This window comes from Staurois parvus, unplaced genomic scaffold (genome assembly GCF_062004578.1).
Source record: "Staurois parvus isolate SC_StPar_1 unplaced genomic scaffold, SC_StPar_1.0 ptg000049l, whole genome shotgun sequence".
Lineage (NCBI taxonomy): Eukaryota > Metazoa > Chordata > Amphibia > Anura > Ranidae > Staurois > Staurois parvus.
The window spans coordinates 346997-368694 of record NW_028317845.1 but is presented as its reverse complement, the minus strand read 5'-3'; the positions used below and the strand labels follow the sequence as shown (position 1 = coordinate 368694).

At 42.4% G+C, this 21698-nt stretch overlaps 1 protein-coding gene across 1 annotated transcript in view; it reads left to right on the top strand.

The window, feature by feature from the left end:
* Window positions 1-21698, top strand: part of MYO7B (myosin VIIB) — a 211668-nt gene that overhangs the window by 140949 nt on the left and 49021 nt on the right. The window contains exons 28-30 of the mRNA XM_089665566.1: window positions 10684-10803; window positions 15884-16057; window positions 17125-17352. Coding sequence (XP_089521692.1) covers window positions 10684-10803; window positions 15884-16057; window positions 17125-17352 — 522 coding nt within the window. The remainder of the gene's footprint in view (window positions 1-10683; window positions 10804-15883; window positions 16058-17124; window positions 17353-21698) is intronic.

Below are 21698 nucleotides of genomic sequence, written 5' to 3'. Positions count from 1 at the left end.
TGAGTCTCATATACTTGGTATGGAGATTCAGGTGAATGGAGAAGACACAAATGCTTATTTAAAACTGCTCAGAGCAAAGTAGTTTGTTTCAGTGTCAGCACAGAAGACTAAAAGACATTTAAAAAAAGCTTCAGTAAATTGCACAATAAGTGTAAATAATAGATGAACCCACCATTGATATATATGGATCGGGAAAGCTTTCTAAAAATGCATCTTCTCCCTAAACCTTTGTATATCCTGGCTAACTTCCCCTATGCCATTCCCTTCATATATTTCTTAAAAATACATTTTATCTGTTCATCATTCATATAGCAGCAAAGTACTCCTAGAATCACACTTGCCACCATTCAGATGCTTCCAGCACTAGCCAATTTAGCCCACTCCCCCACCCTCCTCCTTCATGCCCACTAACAAGCTACACAATGGGAGTGGGATATTACATCTTGATTGATGGAGATTTCACCTCCCTGTTGTTATTCTAAGACACAGACTGCAGGGGCATGACACATCCTGTGACTGGCCGAATTCCATCCACACCATGTTATTGCCAAAAAATAATAAAGATTTGATTTAAAATATGAATTTGTATGATGATTTAAAATAGTTTATTGATACGATTTATTTATTCATTTATTTGTTTATTTATTTAATTTTTTTAATTGATTTTGTTGAGAAATACAAACAACAGGAAATACAAACAAATGTTTCCCTCGCAGGGACAGAGCCATAGGCTCAACAGGTCTACCACATAACTAACTAAAAGTTTAAAACAACCCCAGAGGATGGGGGGGACATTACAGGACATACAAGGCCTAACCAAATACAAGTGAATAACAAGATCATGGAAAACAAGAGGGAACCCATTTCAAGTCAGGAAAAAAAGCACATTAGTAACTTCCTACAGCTCAATTCCCCTCACCATCCACCATAGTGGTGGTGGAGGTAGCATCAAGCCAGCAAGACCAAATTTTATAAAATTTGCAGGGGCATCCTCTATTAGAATAAGTAGTTTGATAAAGGGACAAATTAGAGTTTACTAATCGTTTCCAGTAGGTTATGTCAGGGGAATTTGGTCGTTTCCTGCTTAAAGTGATGGTTTTGCGAGCATAAAATAACAGGATAATTAATAGGGTGCGCTTGGTCATAGCAGGAGCCAGAGATTCCACCAGCCCCAACAAACAATATTTTAGGTCAAGGGGAACTGTAATATGTACTGCTTCTCCAATTATTTGTAAAACTGCCTGCCAAAATGACACAATAGCAGGATAAGTACAAAAATATGAAAGAACTCCCTATCTTGGTGTGAACATCGCCAACATGCTGGAGAAAGGGAAGGATTCATTCTGTGCAACCAATGTGGGGTGAAGTAAGCCCTGTATAGAATTTTAAATTGGATCAATTTATCTCTGGAAGAAACTATGGGAGAGAAGGGATAATCCCAAATCTTGGACCAGTCATCATCATCCAGACTAGGGATGTTCATCCTCCATTTCAGACATAAGGATGCCAATTCGGGGCTGGCCGCCACAAGAAGATATCTGTAGAGTTCTGATATGGGTTTTTTCAAGTGCGGTACACGAAGGATAAATTCCAGCTCAGAGTATGAAAGAAAGATCGGTTGACCGGAGAACTGGCCTCTGAAGGCATGGGAAATCTGGAGATATCTGAAGTAATAATGCGGGGGGGGGGGGGCAGATTGAATTTAGCTTGGAGAGTTGAAAAGGGAAACCGTTCACCACGACCCGTGATGTGCTCCAAGGTTTTAATTTTGTATTTCGCTCAAAGCTGGGGGTTTGGGATTTGTAGCAAAATGGGAAAGAGAGGGATTTAACCACAGTGGAGTATGCAGGGACAAGGTGCTAGGGGCAAGAGATTCCAGTCTAAGCCCAGCCCCCCAGGCCCGAAGAGTGGTACACATAGTTGGTGTGAGACCATGCGGTGATTTTGATCCCCTGAACACTAGAGATTGAAGGGCTTCCAAGGACTGTAAAATCGCCGTTTCCAGGACAATAGATGAATTAGTGAGATATGGCTGCAACCACCAGTGCACAGTAACAAGTTGTGCAGCAAAAAAATACTTAAAACAGTCCGACGGCATTGCCAACCCCCCCGTCCGTAGGTCTGGTGAGGCTAGTGAGTTTATATCTGTGAGGTTTGGTTCCCCAAAGAAGTGAAAGGAACAATTGATTCAACTTCACAAAGAATGATTTGGGGAGCCACTGAGGGGAGTTTCAGAACATATACGTAAATCTGGGGAGTATTTTCATCTTCAACAGATTAATGCGGCCAATCAGAAAAAGGGGCAAATTACTCCATGACTTCAGTTTTGACCTGACCTTGGACAGAATTGGGTGGAGATTCAATTCCATAAAATCAGATACCGTTCCAGAGACCACAACACCCAAATAAGTGAATTTATCCACCCACTGCAAGGTATAATTAGGGAAAGAGGAAGCCAAGGCTCCAGCATCTACCATGATTTGTGCCAGTTAACCTTCAAACCTGTGAATCTAGAGAATGAGTTCATGAGAGAAAGAGCTCCCTGAAGGGAAGGCTCGGCATCATTAAGAAACAACAACAGATCGTCTGCATATAAGGCCACCCTCTCCTCCAACCATCCCACCCGGAGGCCAACAATATCAGGAGAGATCCGAAGGGCCTTCACTATAGGCTCCATCACCACAGCAAAGAGGGCTGGAGAGAGGAGGCATCCCTGGCTAGTGCCACGTTGTAAATGGAAGGCAGCTGAAAGAAGGTCTCCCACTCGTATCTTAGCCAGGGGGCTCGAGTATAGGGTCCGTAACTAATCTATAAAATGCAAGGGAAAACCCATCCAACGCAATACCTCCCATAGGTATGCCCATTCCACTGTATCAAAGGACTTCTCCATATCTGCTGTGGCTATAGTCCGAGAACGCCCATTCAGGTGAGTAGTATGTATATTAAAGAACAGACCGTTGATGTTAATATCCATGGATCTGCCTGGCACGAAACCCATCTGATCCAAATCAATAGCTGATGTTAGCACCTTATTCAACCTAATGGAGAGAATGTTGGTAAGGATTTTGAAGTCACTGTTGAGAAGCACTATAGGCTTATATGAAGCACAAAGTTTGGGATCCTTGCCCGGTTTATGAAGCAATAGGATATGCGCCTCAGACATAGAGGAAGGTAAGGAGCCAGTGTGTATACAGTCCTTATACAAGGATGTCAGTATAGGGGCTAAAAGCTCTACATGGGTTTTGTAAAAGTCCATTGGGAGGCCATCAGGCCCCAGGGCCTTGCCATTTGCCATTAGGGAAGGAGCCCACAGCCGCGGAGAACTCCTCTAAGGTAATATCTGAAACCAATAGGGCACGCTCAGAGTTGGAAAGCCATCCAAGGGCCAAAGGGTCTAAAGCCTGAAGGGTTAAGATCTGACAGAATAGGGGAGGAATAGAGGGAGGTGTAGTCATTTTTAAACTTGTGCAAAATACTCTCTTGGGAAGACACCACCACCCCATCCACAGCACAGATTTCCGGGATTATAATGAGAGGCCTATCGTGCTGAGACATTGTTGCCAACAACCTACCATTTTTGTCTCCAAATTCAAAAAATTCATGTCTGCAAGTCTGTACATCCAACCTAGTGATTTTTGACAATATGTAGATGCAACTCCCGGCGAGCTGAGGAGAGGGAGTCATCATTATCTACAGTAGGAGTAGAGGAATATTGGGATGATGCCTCTGTTACATTGGACTGTAGCAGAGATGGGAGGGCAGAGTTTTCTGACTTGATAGCAGAAACGACAGAAATATATGGCCCCTACTATGCGCCTTAAAGGCATCCTAAACCATAGCAGGAGAAGCTGACCCAGCACTATGTTTCCAGTAATCACGCAGACCTGGTGGGATGCGTTCCTCAGAGAAGGCATGATGGATCCACTTGGGATGAAGCCTCCAAAGAGAACCATTACACGGCCGCTGAGCGCGAATTAGCAATCTAAGGGGACTGTGATCTGATAGACCCGCTGGAAGGTAGCTAGCCTCCTGTATATCACCAAGAAGAAAAGGGTTAGCAAACGCTAGATCAATACATGAAGCAGTCTTGTGAGATGAGGAAAAACAAGAATAAACCCTATCATGGGGATGAAGCCAGCGCCACACTTCAGATAGGTTAGCAGCCTGTACCCAGATGGCCAAATCTGAATTAAAGGATGCTGGGGGGAATAGGCCTATCTAAGGACTGTGAGAGGGTAGCATTAAAATCTCCCATAAATAAAATTTTGGCAGGGCAATATGGGGACAGCTTCTTCAGCAACAGATAGAGAGGGGCCATATGACTGGGTGGTGGCAGGTAAGTATTAACAATAATATATTTCTGGTTCCATGGTGACCAGCATGACCAGCATGACATACCTCCCATTAGAGTCAATATCAACCTCCTCAACCACAAACAGGACTGATTTGCTTATCAAGATGTTATATGGAGTAGGTGGCGTGAAACGCCCTCTGCACCCACGGCCTCTTCAGAGCCAGGATTTTGCTGCCCAGAAGCTGAGTCTCTTGCAGTAGATCATATATGTGGATTATGCAATTTAAGGTATTGAAATAGGAGTGAGTGTTTATACTTAGATTTTAGGCCCCTGACATTCCAGGAGAGGATGGAAAAACAATCTTAATGTATAGATGCCATGATGTCAGAGTCACGGCAGCCATAGCCACCCTAAAACCAGGAGATGGAGCAAAAGGGTTCCCATGAGCAGCAAAATCACACTAGGCCATTGCATATATAAGTCTAAGCGAATAGAAAGGTATGGAAGTATAACTAATACACAAATAACCCCCTTAACCTAAAAAAAAAACAAAAAACCCTGCCCGTGCCCCATAAAAAAGGAAAAACACAAAAAACAACCAGTGCAGGGCCTTTACCCTAAACTGGAAAACAAGTGACATATCCATCCGACAACAAGTCCATATGTCCATCCGACAGTCCGTCTTGGGGAAGCTGAGGGTGTGTAGACATGCAAGAGGCTTCCACTCTGAGACCATCGAAGCGAATTGACAGGATGACAGAAGAAGGGCCAGGACAGGAATCTCTTTGCAGGCAGACATTTCAAGCAGCAGAAAAAGATTTCAGAGACAGCTTCAAGCAAATGTCAGTAGCAGGTGAACAGAGTGCTTACAGGGGACTTGAAGTTTCATGCCTTAACGAGCCTCCAGCCAGGTATCCACAGCAGCAGGAGTGTAAAAAAAAATTGAGCGGTGCCTCCGTCTAGTACACGGAGTCTGCTCGGGTATAACAAGTGTATTGCAGGCCACGTTCACATAGATGTTTACGGATCTCTGTGAATGAGCGACGGCGCTGTTGCACCTCAGAGGAGTAATCAGGATACAGAGAGATTTTGCCATTTTCAAATAGAAGTTCAGGAGAATTCGTTGCGGTCGAGAGCAGTGCATCCTAGAACCAGTAGTTTAGAAGTTTAACTAGAAAAGGCCTCGTGGGAGCCTCAGGTGGCAGTGGAGTAGGAGGAATTTGATGGACTCGCTCTTCCACAAAGGTGGAGGAAAGATGTTGGAGGCCCAATAGTTTCGGCAGAAACTGCTCCGCAAAGTTTGCAGGTTTCGCGCCTTCTCCGGAAGGACTAGTATCCACAGGTTATTCCAGCACAGCCTATTTTCCTTGTCAATAGATTTGTCTTGGAGAGCTTTTACCTGCCACTGGAGAGCACTGAGTTCTCTAGAATCCGTACGGACCATGTCCTCCACCTGTGATATGCGGTATTGCGCCTCAGTCAACCTGGTGTGGTATTTCTCCATATCATGTTGGATAAGGCCTACATCTGTGGATAATCAGTCTATTTCGAAGGTCAGGGCCTCCTTGCAGGAGGTGATAGCCACCAGGAGGTCAGCTGAAGATGGACCAGGATCCCCCATGGTCTCCTGGGATGTCTGTGTGCCCACCGACACTGCTGTAAGAGCCGGCCTCGTAACCAAGATGGCCACCGGAGGAGAGGAGCTCGAGGGAACCACCAAAGGCTTGCCCGACTTTTGCTTGCCAGGCGACATACGGAGGAAGAACGGCGTGCCCACCCAACTCACCGCTATCAGGAGGATGTCCGCAAGTGAAAGACAGGGACAGGATCAGTGAGAGGATGAGTGAGGAGCGGAGCTCAGCCGCCACACGTCTAGTTCTCTTCACATAGCCACGCATCCTGAATTATTTATTTTTACACTGTATCTCAAAGGCTGTTTTTTTATTTTAAACATGTCACCAACAGAAGAGGACTAGAAGCTCTTTCTGGTTATGTTTCCCTGCAGAAAGGCTGGGAAAGAGCTGGGTCATTTGACTGTATGTGACTGAGCTGTATATCAATTAGGAAAAAGGCACTTCGATTTTTTTTTTAATTAAAATAATTACAGTGCCATCATCCACATACATGGAATAGTAGAAGAGAAGGAGTGCCCAATGTCCAAAAGAATGCACTTTTGATGGTAGATTAGGAGGCATTTATTGAGAGTAACAAGTAACATCAAGCCAACGCGTTTTGGGAGAAAAGACTCTCCCTTCTTCAGGGCTATTAAACAAATATGAAAAATATACAGAGAAATAAATATATGAGAAAGAACTAAATGAAAAAGGAAAAAAAAAGTATGTATATAAAAAAAAAACATATATTTATACATATAATAAAAAATATGAACATTAAGTCGATTATGTAGAGGCAAAAATATCAAGGTAAAATAGGTCTTAAAATTGCAAAAAAATACAAAAAATATATATATTAAATTACAAAAAATATGCAGTATATACAGTTAGTTCCATATATATTTGGACACAGGCACAATTTTTAGTTTTTTTCAGGTCTTTACCAAAACATATTCAAGCTATAGTTATGAAATGGAAATGGGCTGAAAGTGTACACTCTGAGGTTTAATTTGAGGGTATGTACATCCAAATTGGAGGAAGGGTTTAGGAATTACAGCTCTTAAGATTAGCCATTCCCCCATTTTTAGGGACCAAAAGTAATTGGACAATTGAATGGAAAGCTGTTTCATGGCCAGGTGTGGGCTACACATTTGTTATTTTTTTTTATCAATTAAGCAGGTAAAAGGTCTAAGTGTGGTATTTGCATTTCAAATCTATTGCTGTGAACCTACAGCAAAGGAGCTGTGTATACACGTGAAACAGGCCTTTGTAAGGCTTCAAAAATGAAACAAATCCATCAGAGAGATAGGAGTGGCCAAATCAACAGTTTGGTCCATTTTGAGATAAGAAGAACGCACCGGTGAGCTCAGCAACATAAAAAAGCATGGACGTCCATGGAAGATAACAGTGGTGGATAATCGCAGGATCCTCTCTATGGTAAAGAAAAACCCATTCACAACATCCAGACAAGTGAAGGAAATTCTCCAGGAGGTGGGCGTATCATTGTCAAAATCTACAATGAAGAGAAGACTTCAGGAGAGCAAATACAGAGGGTTCACCACAAGGTGCAAACCATTCATAAGTCTGAAGAATAGAAAAGCCAGATTAGACTTTGACAAAAAACATCTAAAAAAGCCAGACAAGTTCTGGAAAAGTATTTTTTGGACAGATGAAACTAAGATTAATCTGTACCAGAATGACAGGAAGAAAAAAGTGTGGAGAAGGCTTGGAACAGCTCATGATTAAAAGCACACAACGTCATCTGTAAGACATGGTGGAGGCAGTGTGATGGCATGGAGGTGGGAGCATGGCTTCCAGTGGCACTGGGTCATTGGTGTTTATTGATGATGTGACAGAAGACAGAAGCAGCCAGATGACTTCTGCAGTGTTTAGAGATATACTGTCAGCCCAGATTCAGCCAAATGCAGCAAAGTTGATTGGACAGTGCTTCATAGTACAGATGGACAATGATCCAAAACATACTGCAAAAGCAACCCAGGGGCTTTTAAAGGAATACAAGTGGAATATTCTGCAATGGCCGAGTCACCTGATCTCAACCCAATTGAGCATTCATTTCACTTGCTGAAGGCAAAACTAAAGGCATAAAGACCCACAAACAAAGAACAACTGAAGACAGCAGTTAGAGCGTGGCAAAGCATCAGAAAGGAGGAAACCCATTCTTTGGTAATGTCCATGGGTTCCAGACTTCAGGCAGTCACTGCCAGTAAAGGATTCTCAACAAAATTTTAAAAATTAACATTTTATTTATGATTATATTCATTTGTCCAATTACATTTGAGCCCCTGAAAATGGAGGGACTGTGTATAAAAATGGCTGCAGTTCCTAAAATTTGTACTTGATATTTATGTTCAACTCCTTGAATTAAAGCTGAAAGTCTGCACTTCAGATTCATTTGGATTGTTTAATTTTAATTTAGTCTGCTGGCATACAGAGCCAAAAGTATGAAAATTGTGCCTGTGTTCAAATATATATGGACCTATCTGTAAATCAAGAGTTCCTGATCATTATCAAAATAATCAGAATAGAAATAATCAAATTAGAAATAAAATGAATAGTAATGATAATAATGACAATAGTAATTGTAATCATTGAGCTGAGAGGAAATCTGCAGATAAACCAGATAAAAATAAAATAAAAATATTTTGAATAGTGATACCAACACTAATAAAAGTGATCATCGAGTCTAAAGGACTTTGCAATGGAAAGTATGTGGATTGCGCTAATAGGTCAGGTCTTAGGGGATATAAATCAGTGTGTTGATATTACTGTGACATAGATTATGTTAGATAATGTAAAGCCATTCGTGAATGTGAAGCAAATGTGGGAAAATGAAGCACCGAAGAAGGAAAGTTAGGGGGTGATTATACTGTACGAGGCTACTGTTGTAGGATGGAGCTGGGTCATGTGACTGTATGTGACTGAGCTGTATATTAATTAGGAAAAAGGCACTTAGATTTTTTTATTAAAATAATTACAGTGCCATCATCCACATACAGACAGAAAAATGATAATGTACATTAATCAGTGTGTGTTTAGTATCACTATATTATTCCCATATGAAGCAATCCATATCAGTTGGAGTTCCTATCAGTCCCTAGTGCGAGGTTCTAGTCCTCTTTAGGCCTCAAATTCATCCAATAATTTTCACTGAGGAACATTAAGGAGCTTCTAAACTATGAAGCGAAAGTATGCAGTCCTTGACAACTATACTATTACTCAGACATGTAGTTTCTGCCCAATTTGAAAGAGCCAAGGTGACATTCACACAAACCCCTTTAGAGAAATTTTCCTGTCACCTGATACCACTAAACTGATTTTCCAGTACTACTCAGTGCTACTCTTCTTTAAGATGAACCAAAAACCTCAGATCCAATCTGAATGACACAACATCCTGTCCCAACTTACAGTAGAAAACTGGGAGGATATTGAGGAATTATTACAGTATGTCCCCCAGTTATTTCTTCTAAGGACAATCTCATCCAGTTTAGACTTTATTAATTTTATATGCCACACCTCCTAATGTTTGTATAAACTAAAGCTTAGGCACTATCTGTTTACTTTTGAACTTGTAATCAAGAGGCTGATTTCTTGCATGCATTGTGGTCCTGTCCCCATGTAGAGTCATTCTGGATACAGGTTAGTTCCTTTATTAAAACCGCATTAGGCCTACCCAATCCCTTGTGTCCCAAGCTGTGTCTCCTGGGGCTCATAGAGGAACTCCAAATTCTTTCATATGCTATAGACTTACTAAGGGACGTTTAAACCAAAAAAAACAGTCTACTCACGTGGAAGCCTCCTCCTCATCTCTAATTAGATGAAAACATTTGATTCTTTCTGCCCTTCTCTTATGCCATCTCACATATACTAACAGTGGTTCTCTCTGAAAGTTTGATAGAATTTGCAGTCTGTGGTCTACATCCCTGATTACACCATACCCCACAAAAGAGAATGTCAGGGGACTACACTACTGTCTATGGATACACCCTACTCTGTATGGCTACATCTTTACCTATTATAATGTTATCACCATGGCTATTGAAACTGGCTATCTCTAAACGAAGGACATGAAGTTGTTTAGTTTTTTCCTTATTTTTCTCTTGATGTACATGTAACTTAACATAAAAGACCTAGTGGTTAGTGTACTGTTATGTATACATAACTGTTTTGTTTATCTTTATACTCAAATTCAATAAAAACCATCTTTAAAAAAAAGCATTAAGAAAACGAATTAGAAATCATGTTACTTAGAGAAATAGTGCAAGATTTGTAGATCAGATCTCTTCCATGAAGGCCTCGTACACAATTTGTATTAGAATAAAAAGGATATATATAACATTTCAAAGAACCTATTTATGTATATATCAGAATTAAGCATACCAGCATACTGAAACCCAGCTGTCTCAAGTAAAAGACAGTCAAATTTGTATGTGGAGAAATTCTACTTGCCTGCATATTTCACAGAGAAGTTGCAGGCACTGAGAAAAGAGTCTTGTGTAGCTTCAGAACAGTCCACCAACAGCATGAGCAAATAACTTCAGATAGCTCAGCTTGCTTTCTCTGCTATCCAGTGCACCTGGGCAAGTGTTTCAAAGTACTAAACTGATTGTTTAGCATCGAGGTTCCTAACACCCTGACTACCTTACTGATTTTAACTTGGCATTATAATTGTTTTCTTTTTAATATATAGGTAATATAACTGCACACTTTAAATATTATTAAAGCATGACACTTCCATTTCTATTCTCCTCTCACAGTACTTGAAGAATTTTATCCTCGGACAGCAGATAGCATACAGTTCTGTGTGCATAAAACAGTTGAATCGTGTTGTAGCTAATGGAGTCCGTTCAGAGCCTCCCAGCTGGCTAGAACTACAGGTATTCTTTATATAGCTTATAGCTTTTCACTTCCCTTCATCATAACCAATTCATAATTGCAACCTATGATTACAAAGCATTCCTATCTCCTCTGATTTTATTCCTTGCTTGTTCAACTATATATGCGATTTTTTAATATTCTTGGTTACATCGTGGTGTTGAATGTCCGTAAAGTCATCAGTTGATCATTGCCTAATACCCTGGTGCCCATATCATACCTTCTTTTACTTATTTTGTTAGCACTGTTTTTCATGCCTAGGTGCTTACTCTGACCTAATCAGAGCATGACCTGGAACACTGCGTGGGGAAGTGTTCTTGCACCTTTTGTTGTGTACTCAGTGACATAGGAAAAGTCTGGGGACTTCCCTTCCTCCATGCTGGGTACTGCACTGATGAGAGGTTTGAAAAGTCCACTATTTAACATTTAGAAATTTGCCACACTTGTAATGCACCACCTGGCGGTACCTCTAGCAACCCACAGAATAGGATTCCCCAGAGTGCGGAGTCTAAGTCCCAGTCTGCTTGTTCACCAGGGCCCCTGATGGTGGGGATGGACTTGGAGCAGACAGAGACCAGGTCGCGGCCCCTGAGTACACCCACCCATGGTAGAGGGATCCGCCAGAGGTATATTCTGGAGGAGAGCCTGACGTGAAGAGGCAGATGGGTCCGTGCAGAACGGACGGATGGATGGCTGAACAGAAGCTTGGTCAGACAGGCTGGGTCGGTAACGGTGGGGACAGCGCTGTATAAGGCAGCAGGCACAGAATAGTCGGGTCACTCGCTGGGTCAGTAACAGGAGGTCAGATCCAATGGGGGTATCCAAAGAGAAGTCAAACAGGCCAGGGGTCAGGGCAGGAGAAGACAGCACGGTGAGGATCAGGCAGGGTCGGCAGCAATCAAATAACGGGTACACAGAAGCAGGAACAGGTAGATAGACCATACGGCAACCAGTGTCAGTGCAGAGCGGATTTAAATAGCGCGCCCTGCACTGTCATTGGTGCTAGGTGCACGCCCGCGATCCCGAGTGCACATGCGCGAGTGCCGTCGCAGGCGCCCAGAACCTAGTGCCCGCACACTAGTGTGAATCGGCACACTGCACCTGCGCAGAGCCGCACGTCGCGATGGATCCTAACATTGCCCCCCCCCTACGGGCAACCTCCGGATGCCCAACTGATCTCTCCTCCGTGGGTGGTTGCAATAAAACTCCCGGACAAGTCTGGGGGCATGATCATTTTGGGCTGGTTCCCATGAGTTCTCCTCAGGACCATAACCCTTCCATTTAATCAGGAATTGTGTCTGGCCACCTCTCTTCCTGCAATCCAAGATTGCTTCTACCTCAAATTCCTCTTGTTCGTCAATGGTTACAGCCTTTGCCCCGAAATGATTGGAAACAGAGGAGATGCAATGGCATCCAGACGGAGGAACTCCCGATGGTGGCCAGCCACCGTAGTGCAGATAGGTGGGGTCTCCCAGTCCACTAACCCTGATTTAATGCATGACCCATCAGCTAGGAAGATGTTTAACCCACATTCCCTGGTCTGGAGGGGAATCTTCTGTTGGGTTGCAAGGTCTATGTCCACAAAACAACTACACGCCCCAGAATCAACGATTGCTGCCGCTGACACGGTTCTTCCTGGAAGCTGGAAAGAAACGGGTATGGCTAGGTAGTTTGAATGGTTACACTGATTAGAGGACACAGTGGAAAAAACAGCAGTACACTTACTCATTTTTGCTGGACACGTACGTACCACATGACCTGCTTCCCCGCAATAGAGACAAAGGTTGTTCACCCGTCGTCTCTGGCGTTCCTCGGCTGACAGTGATGGACGTGCCAATCCGAGCTGCATGGGTTCTGGTACATCATCAGACTCCGGATTCTGGCTTTCCACTGGTACGGACTGGAACGGAGCCCAAGAGAGTACCCATGTCGGTGTCTGACCCTGGCTGGACCTCTCCAATCTGCGTTCCCGCAGTCTGCGGTCAATCTGTATGGCCAGAGCGATGAGATTCTCTAAAGAGTCGGGTAGGCCCACTCTAGCTAACTCGTCCTTAAGGGACTCGGATAAGCCCATGCGGAATTGGTGGCATAGAGCAGCATCGTTCCATTGTGTGTCACCCATCCAACATCTGAACTCTGACGCATATTCCTCCGCTGCCCGGCGACCCTGTCTGAGTGAATACAAGGCCGTTTCGGCTGAAGCTGCCCGCTGCGGATCATCATATAAAACGGCCATTGCATCGAAGAAATCCGTTACTGTCTCCAGATGAGGGTCGTGGGTCTCCATTAATCGGTGAGCCCAGCCCTGGGGCTCATCTTGTAGTAACGAGACAATGAACCCCACCTTCACAGCCTTGGAGGAGAATGTCCGCGGTTGCAGACTAAAGTAGAGCTGGCATGCGTTACGAAAGGCCCGGAATTTCCCTCGATCCCCGTTAAAACGTTCCGGTAATGGTACGCGGGGTTTCGGTGGGGGTAACGAGACCACTGCTCTGGCTGGAGGTTCTGAAGGTTCTCCGGCCGCAGAAGGAGTAACCGGGTTCTGGGACGTGGCGGCTGGTGAGCCTAATGTTTGGAGGCGGTTCTTGAGATGCGTGTACCCCTCTTGTAATGCTCAGTCATGGCCGTATGGTTCTGTAATGCACCGCCTGGTGGTACCTCTAGCAACCAACGGAATAGGATTCCCCAGAGTGCGGAGTCTAAGTCCCAGTCTGCTTGTTCACCAGGGCCCCTGATGGTGGGGATGGACTTGGAGCAGACAGAGACCAGGTCGCGGCCCCTGAGTACACCCACCCGTGGTAGAGGGATCCACCAGAGGTATATTCTGGAGGAGAGCCTGACGTGAAGAGGCGGATGGGTCCGTGCAGGACGGATGGATGGCTAAACAGAAGTGTGGTCAGACAGGCCGGGTCGGTAACGGTGGGGACAGCGCGGTACAAGGCAGCAGGCACAGAATAGTCGGGTCACTCGCCGGGTCAGTAACAGGAGGTCAGATCCAATGGGGGTATCCAAAGAGAAGTCAAACAGGCCAGGGGTCAGGGCAGGAGAAGACAGCACGGTCAGGATCAGGCAGGGTCGGCAGAAATCAAATAACGGGTACACAGAAGCAGGAACAGGTAGATAGACCATATGGCAACCAGTGTCAGTGCAGAGCGGATTTAAATAGCGCGCCCTGCACTGTCATTGGTGCCAGGCGCGCGCCCGCAATCCCGAGTGCGCATGTGCGAGTGCCGCCGCTGTCGCGGCCGCCCAGGACCTAGTGCCCACACGCTAGTGCAAATTGGCACACTGTGCCTGCGCAGAGCCGCGCGCCGCAATGGATCCTGACAACACTATACTACAGTACCTGCACTGGCAGAATTGCTGCACCATTTCATTGCACCTGCATGCCCAAAAACAGAACTCAGGCCATCAGGCCAGTGAAGACAAAATGTTAGGTATGCTGTTGCCTACTTTGATATGATTTATTTCTTCCACGCTGCCTTACTTTTTCATTACCAGTCTATTTCTTTTTCTCCTTTTTGTGTTTTTTCTTGTTCTTTTAACATGAATCTTGTAGCAAACACCAACTGGAGTGACAGTATTTTTTAATGTGACTAAAGGGTTCACATACCTGTATATGAAACTAATGATTTGTAAATAGTCTGTAATGCCAATGATATCTAGCAGTCTCTTGTAACGCGTCCTCAGTTGCTGACTGTCTCCTGCAACATGCCTCCAATCACCGGCAACACCAGTGGCATGTTCAAAGTTTCTGATGGTCTCCTGTAGCAAGTCAGGCAGTTTCATATGGTCTGTGCCAAGATTATGTGCTGTTTTTGGTAAGGTATGGCTGAAACTGAGGCTCCTAAAATCTCTATTAGGTTGGCCTAGTCTAGCTGGTTATGATTGAGTGAAAAGACAATGGGAAAAAATTGACTAGATAAGAACCAAAGTACCACCCCCTCTCCCCTTTAGGGCTTCTTTAGATGTGCTTTGCAGTCTTAGATACCATGGACACCCATTAACTAACGATTACATTAAGATGTGTTATTGACGTGTTGGTGGTTTTCTATTTTAAGGATTCCTGTACTATCATCTTGGTTAGTAATGCTTTGTAAATGTATCTGAAATGCACTGTAAACAACATAGTAGCATTTGTGAGGCATCTGCAGTGCATTTAAATTGACATAAATGGAGGCATTTTGGGAGCAGTAAAGCCAGCTGAATACTAGATGTTGGATACATTTTGGTGCAACGGAAATATGAACATGTGAAGAACACTGTCTACTGCAATGCACATAATTGACACAGAGACTGGGCTGGTATCCACGAGGCTTCAGAAATGCAGTTGAAACGCCTGCTTTTGACGCTTGGGTAAACTTAGCCTTAGGGTTCATGAACACTGGACGCTCTTAACCAACTCCCTATACGTTTTTCTTCTGGCAGCAGAAAAATGTTTGACGCTTGGAAACACATGTACCACGTTAAGCTGCATCAAGTGCTTGATCGTTAATTTATTTATTTGGCCAGAATAATATTTGGACAGTGAAATTAATTAATGCTTAATTGCTAAATGCGCATAGCATTAACGTGCGTTTAGATGCATTTGCTCATGTTTTTACCTAATTTTTCTGCCAAAACTCTCCTCTCTTGAATGTGATTTTTCTGTGTTCAGGAGAGGAGCATGTTACTGCCTCTAAATTCTGCTGCTCCTAAACTCTGGTAAAAGCCTATGTGTGCATGGACACAGACTTTTTTTGAGGTGTGTTCAGCGGCTTATGCAAAAAATGCCAAAAAGCCCCAAAAGCGTCCATTTAGGAGCAGCAGTATGCATGAGCCCTTACAGTAGTTAATCTGTGAGCATGCACACTGTATTATTATACTTGCAGTTTCTTATAAGGGTCAAAGGTATCCTACTCCCTTTATCAATGTGAACATGTGTAAAGACCCCCCCAGTGTTCCTGTAATTACATTGTATCTTTTTCAGTTTCTTCTGATATGAATTAGGGCTAAAACTGAAGAGGCAGATACTCAATATTGTCATCCTTATATTGGTGGCTTATGGTAAATCCCTATCCATCATATTTTTGTCTTAAACAGCAAATGAAGGGAGCAACATCCCTAGAAATATCTATCAAAATCATGAATGGAGAAACTGTAACCATCAAAGCAGATTCTGCAACCAATGCCAAGGAGGTCTGCAGGAGCATATCCCAGAAGCTAAAGCTGGTGGACACATTCGGATTCTCGGTTTATATATCAATTTATGATAAGGTGCTTTAAAAGCTTTAGTATCATATATATTATGTGCTGAAACTACTAAAGATTGATTTAAGAAATAAGAAATTTAAAGTTAAATATTTGTTCCTCTGCTGGGATGCATCTAGTTCATGATATAATATTACAGATAAATGCACTCATTGAGACAAATATGACTTGTTTATTTTAGCATCTAGTAAGCTTTCTAATAGTTAAAGCCCAGCTGCAGGCATCATGCTTTTTCCACAGTTTTAGTCTCTATTTATCCTTTTGCTCTAAATCTGCCTATATTATGTTGTCATCACAGGCTGTGAATGGCAATGCAGAGATAGTGTAACACAAACCTTGCGGATGATGGTGAGTGCTCAGAGGAACACTGAGGTACAACAGGACTGTTACTAATAAGGTAGGGTATGAGGAGTAGGTTAAATGAGCTTGCAGGAGGGTCACAACATAATTAATTCACTTAAACAAAAAAGGCAAAGACTGAAACTGTAAAAAAAATGGTGCCTGGAGTTGTGCTTTAAGGTTTGCAATGCTGCAGCAAATGTAGATTACCTCTATAGGTAACAATGCTACAGAAACTGTCTCACTAAATGCATCAAGACCTGCATACATTGTGACTGCCATATGGAGTTAAATTGTAGTGCAGTGCCTTTTAAAATGAGTACGAAATTTCAGATTGATGGCTGCACGTTTACTTTGATCAGTTTAACACTTACCATCCCTGTAACCCTGACTGTAACTGTAGTGTCCCCTGTGACCCTCATACTAACCCCACACCAGTGCTGGAATTTAAAAGACTGATTTAATGCACAGCTTAAACTAAGCATAGGCAGCACCATCACAAAATGTTAAAATCATTTTCAATGTTTATTAAGAGGAGATAAGATGGAATTGATATTATCTGCCTCAGTTTTCTGATTGCCTTCTGTGGTTTTTAGCCATATCTTTATTTCATTGTATAGTAGTTTGTTTTGGTTTTATGGAATGTAGCACAAATGTGTGCTAAGTGGGAGTTATTTTGATTTCCACACTGAGATGTTGGTTATATTTTTCTTTGACCTTTCCCTGTGTTTCAGGTGTGGTCACTGGGAAATGGATCAGAGCACCTGATGGATGGTGTCTCTCAGTGTGAACAGCTAGCCAGAGAAAAGGGCGAACAAGAGAAACACGCACCTTGGCGACTCTTTTTTCGTAAGGAGATTTTCACACCATGGCATAACTCTTCAGAGGATCCCATTAGCACTGAATTAATCTATAACCAGGTCATACGTGGTCTGTGTTTTGGAGAATATCGCTGTGAGAAGGTAAGCTCTGATAAACAGTTTTTATTTCATGAAAAAAAAAAATTGTGTATCATGTACTAATGAAAACACTGAAAAATATGTATTATTTGTCCAACTAAAAACTATATTTCAGCTTTTGTACGAATGCAGTTAAGCTAAATCACTAATTTCATATAATGTATCTGGGGGACTCAAGTGGAGACATCTCTGCACTTAATTTCCAATTTTTGTATAAATGGCTTCATAATGACTGCAACATGGACAAGAGCAAGGAAGTGACTGAGAGTAACATTTTTTGGTAGATTAAAAACCATAATTAGGAGGTCTCTTCCCATTTAAACAATGATCTGGGATATCAAACTACATTGAAAAAGGGATTATCATTTATTCACCAGGGCTGGTTGGGAGTAGCGGCAATCTTTTCCTCTTTACATTGAAAAATGTACGTTTGAGTAATAAAAAAGGCACTTTTGGGAGTTACAGTATTTGTCACTAAGCTTATTTCAGCCTAAAATTACAACATGGTGTAGCATTAGGTGGGTAGTTAGATGTGGAGTCATGGGATGATTTAATATAACACAGGACAAAAATCTATTACACACAGAATTTTATTAGGTATTTTAGGTATAACTAAAGGCAAAACTTTTTTTTCAGTTATGGATAGAGTAGCAAGGGATGAGAACACCTGTCAGACTTTTATTGATGTCTGTGTCTTTGTTAGGAAAATTCATGTTCTCTTTTTGTCCTGTTTACTGTTATCACAAAGAGTAATAGTAAAAGTAATTTCTGAATTTTGGGCTGTCACCAAAACAAGAATAGAAGAGAAATCTTCCAATGAGGACTCTAGTTTCGGTGACCATTGTAACAATGTGAAGAGTTGTCTTCTCACTTTCTGTTTTGGCTATGGGACAGGAAGTGAAGGGAAATCTACCAAATGGTACACAGGTGACAAAAGAAACACAAATGACAAAGTTATAACCCTCCCTTACTCCATCAAAAATGAATGGAATTTTGACTTACCCATAAATTCCATATCTTGGAGTACAGTACAGGTTACAGGCTGAGTATTCATAGACCCTGGGTTACATAAACTTGTACCTTCAGGTAATTGGACACTGGCAAGCCTTTAAGGACACATCCCTGCCTTATAAGTTATAACTCTGTCCTTGGACCTCTCCTATTCCCGATCTACACTTCTTCCTTGGGTCAGCTGATATCTTCCCATGGTTTCCAATACTATTTCTATGCTGATAACACACAAATCTATCTCTCTACTCCTCCGCTCACCCCATCAGTTTCCTCACGTATCACCGATTTACTGACAGACATATCAAACTGGATGTCACACCACTTCCTAAAACTCAATCTATCCAAAACTGAGCTCATAATATTTCCTCCCCCGCATGCCTCTTCCCCTGATTTCTTGGTCAGGATCCCATCCCTGCATGCCAGGGTGCTAGGGGTAACCCTGAATTCTGAACTATCCTTTCTGGCCCACATCCAATCCTTGTCCAAATCATGCCGCCTCAACCTCTGCAACATCTCCAGAATACTATAATTGTAGTGCTGTGAGCTACTATGGTGTATTACAAAATAAATTTACAAAAAAACAATAAATATTAGAATTGAAATTTAAATGTGTGGGTCACTTACACCATACACATAGCCATATTATTGTGTACCTAAAGTCAAATATTTGTGGAATTTGTGTCACGCTCCACTAGTAATCAATTAATATTAATTATTAAGTATGTGTATTAATATCCTTATGTGACCAAATCTCTTAAATAATAACCATATATATCATATCGTGATCCTCCAAAGAAACATTTACTAATTTTTAATATTACCGTGAACCATTAATTCTTGTGCAATCTCAAAGCAACAAAAATTATATAATTAAAAAAAAAATATATATATATATATATATATATATATAATTTTTTTTTTCAAATATATATATTTATATATTTTAATTATATAATTTTTGTTGCTTTGAGATTGCACAATCATTAATGGTTCACGGTAATTTTAAAAGTTAGTATATGTTTCTTTGGAGGATCACGATATGATATATATGGTTTTTATTAAGAGATTTGGTCACATAAGAATAATAATACACTTACTTAATAATTAATATAAATTAGTTACTAGTGGAGCGCGACACAAATTTCACAAATATCTCCAGAATACGCTCCTTTTTAACCAATGATACCACAAAGCTCCTAATTCACTCCCTGGTCATCTCTCGCCTCAACTACTGCAACTCCCTCCTCATTGGCTTACCTTTACATAGGCTATCCCCCCTCCAGTCCATCATGAATACTGCCGCCAGGCTCATCCACCTTACCAACCGTTCAGTGTCTGCTACCCCTCTCTGCCAATCCCTCCACTGGCTTCCACTCACACCAACGAATAAAATTAAAAATACTAATAACAACTTAAAAAGCTATCCACAACTCTGCCCCCAGCTACATCACCAACCTGGTCTCAAAATATCAACCAAACCGCTCTCTTCGATCATCCCAAGACCTTCTGCTCTCTAGTTCCTGTGTCACCTCCTCCAATGCTCATCTCCAGGAATTCGCCCGAGCTCCCCCCATCCTATGGCACTCCCTACCCCAATCTGTTTGACTGTCTCCTAATCTATCCACCTTTAGACGATCCCTGTAAACCTTTCTCTTTAAAGAAGCCTATCCTGCTTCTACCTAGTAAACTGCCATTTGTTTCCTCCATCTGCTCATCCCCCACAGCTATTACCTTTTGTATCATTCAACCTCTCCTCCTAGATTGTAAGCTCTAACGAGCAGGGCCCTCTGTTTCCTCTTGTACCAAATTGTATTGTAACTGTAATGTCTACCTTCATTTTGTAAACGCTGTGGAAACTGTTGGCGCTTTATAAATCCTGTATAATAATAATAATAACTCTGCCCATCTCCATGATTCCTCAGTTTTGTAGCAATGCAGATTAACCAAGGAATATAAGGGAGGGTGGCCTGTGTCCTGTACTGTACTCAAAGATATGTAATTTACAGGTAAATCAAAATGTATCTTATGCTAATCATACAGTACAGGACGCAGGCCCAATACCAACAAGGGTCAGCAGACCCAATTTGCTTTGAAGTAGACTCTTTTGGCTCTGACTACATTCAGGCAATGGAGAGAAATGTATTTGGGTGCTTTGGAGCAGGGCATAAGGATGGTTGGAGGACTTAATTGAGGTGGAAGACTGATAGCACCTTAGGACAAAAAGATAGTCTTGGGTGTACATTGCCATTGTAAAGAATGAGGAACATATCTAACTGATGTGACAGCGACCAAAAAGGCCACTTTGCAGGAGAGATCATCTAAGGGTACAGTATATCCCTGATGGGTTCAAATGGTGTTTTTTCATGGCAGAGAGAACCAAGATGAGATCCCAAGGAGGTACAGAGTGCTGCAAAGGGACCTTGATGCAAGATACACTTTGAATTAAGGTTTTGACAAGGAAAATCAAAGCCAGGGGTTTTTGAAAAAGAATGAACAAGGCCAAAACCTGTGCTTGCAGTGTGCTTAAGGCAAATATCTGATCATGACCTAATTGTAGGAAGGCCAGAATGTGACCCACATAGTAATCACTGGGACTGAAGTGATTATGTTCATAACATGCAAAGAAGGATTTCTAAGTATGATAGTAGATATTTCTGGAAGTGGCTTTTCTTGCTTTTAGTAAGGTAGAAATTACAGAATCAGAGACTCTTCAGGCCTGTTGGAAAAATGCCAGGGGTCATCTCCTGCTAGTCTGAGTATGTCTGTGTACTAAGTTATTCTGGCCCAGTTTGGTGCAATGAAAATCACAATTGTCTTCTCTTGCTCTATCTTGTGGAGCTAATGAGGTAGGAAGCTTACCCTGAACTTTGACCAAGGGATTATCAAGGCATCCAATGCCAGTGCTAGGGGGTTCCTTGGTACTGGCTATAGAGCTAATGTATTGTTGAATCTGGAGCCCAGGATGCTCACATCCTAAGTCCCCTATTTCTGACAGATCAGGTTGAGGATATCTGGGTGAAGGGCCAATTCTCCTTGATCCAGGCGGTGGTGGCTGAGGCAAACCTCTGTCTAGTTTTCCACTCTTGGGATGTGGACTGCAAAGATCACTGGAAGTGAGTCTTCATGAAGTGAGTCTTCATCCATGAGAATATTTGGGTTGCTTGCTGCAAGGCTGCCTGACTCCTGGTGCTCACTTGATGGTTGGTCTAGGTCATGGCCTTATCTGACTGCACCCTGATTGGGTGTCTTTGCAGAAGTGTGCGTGTGTGGGGTGGTACAGCCATTCTTATTGCTCTGACCTCTAGGTTGTTGGTGAGGAGCTCGGATCCCTCCGGTGA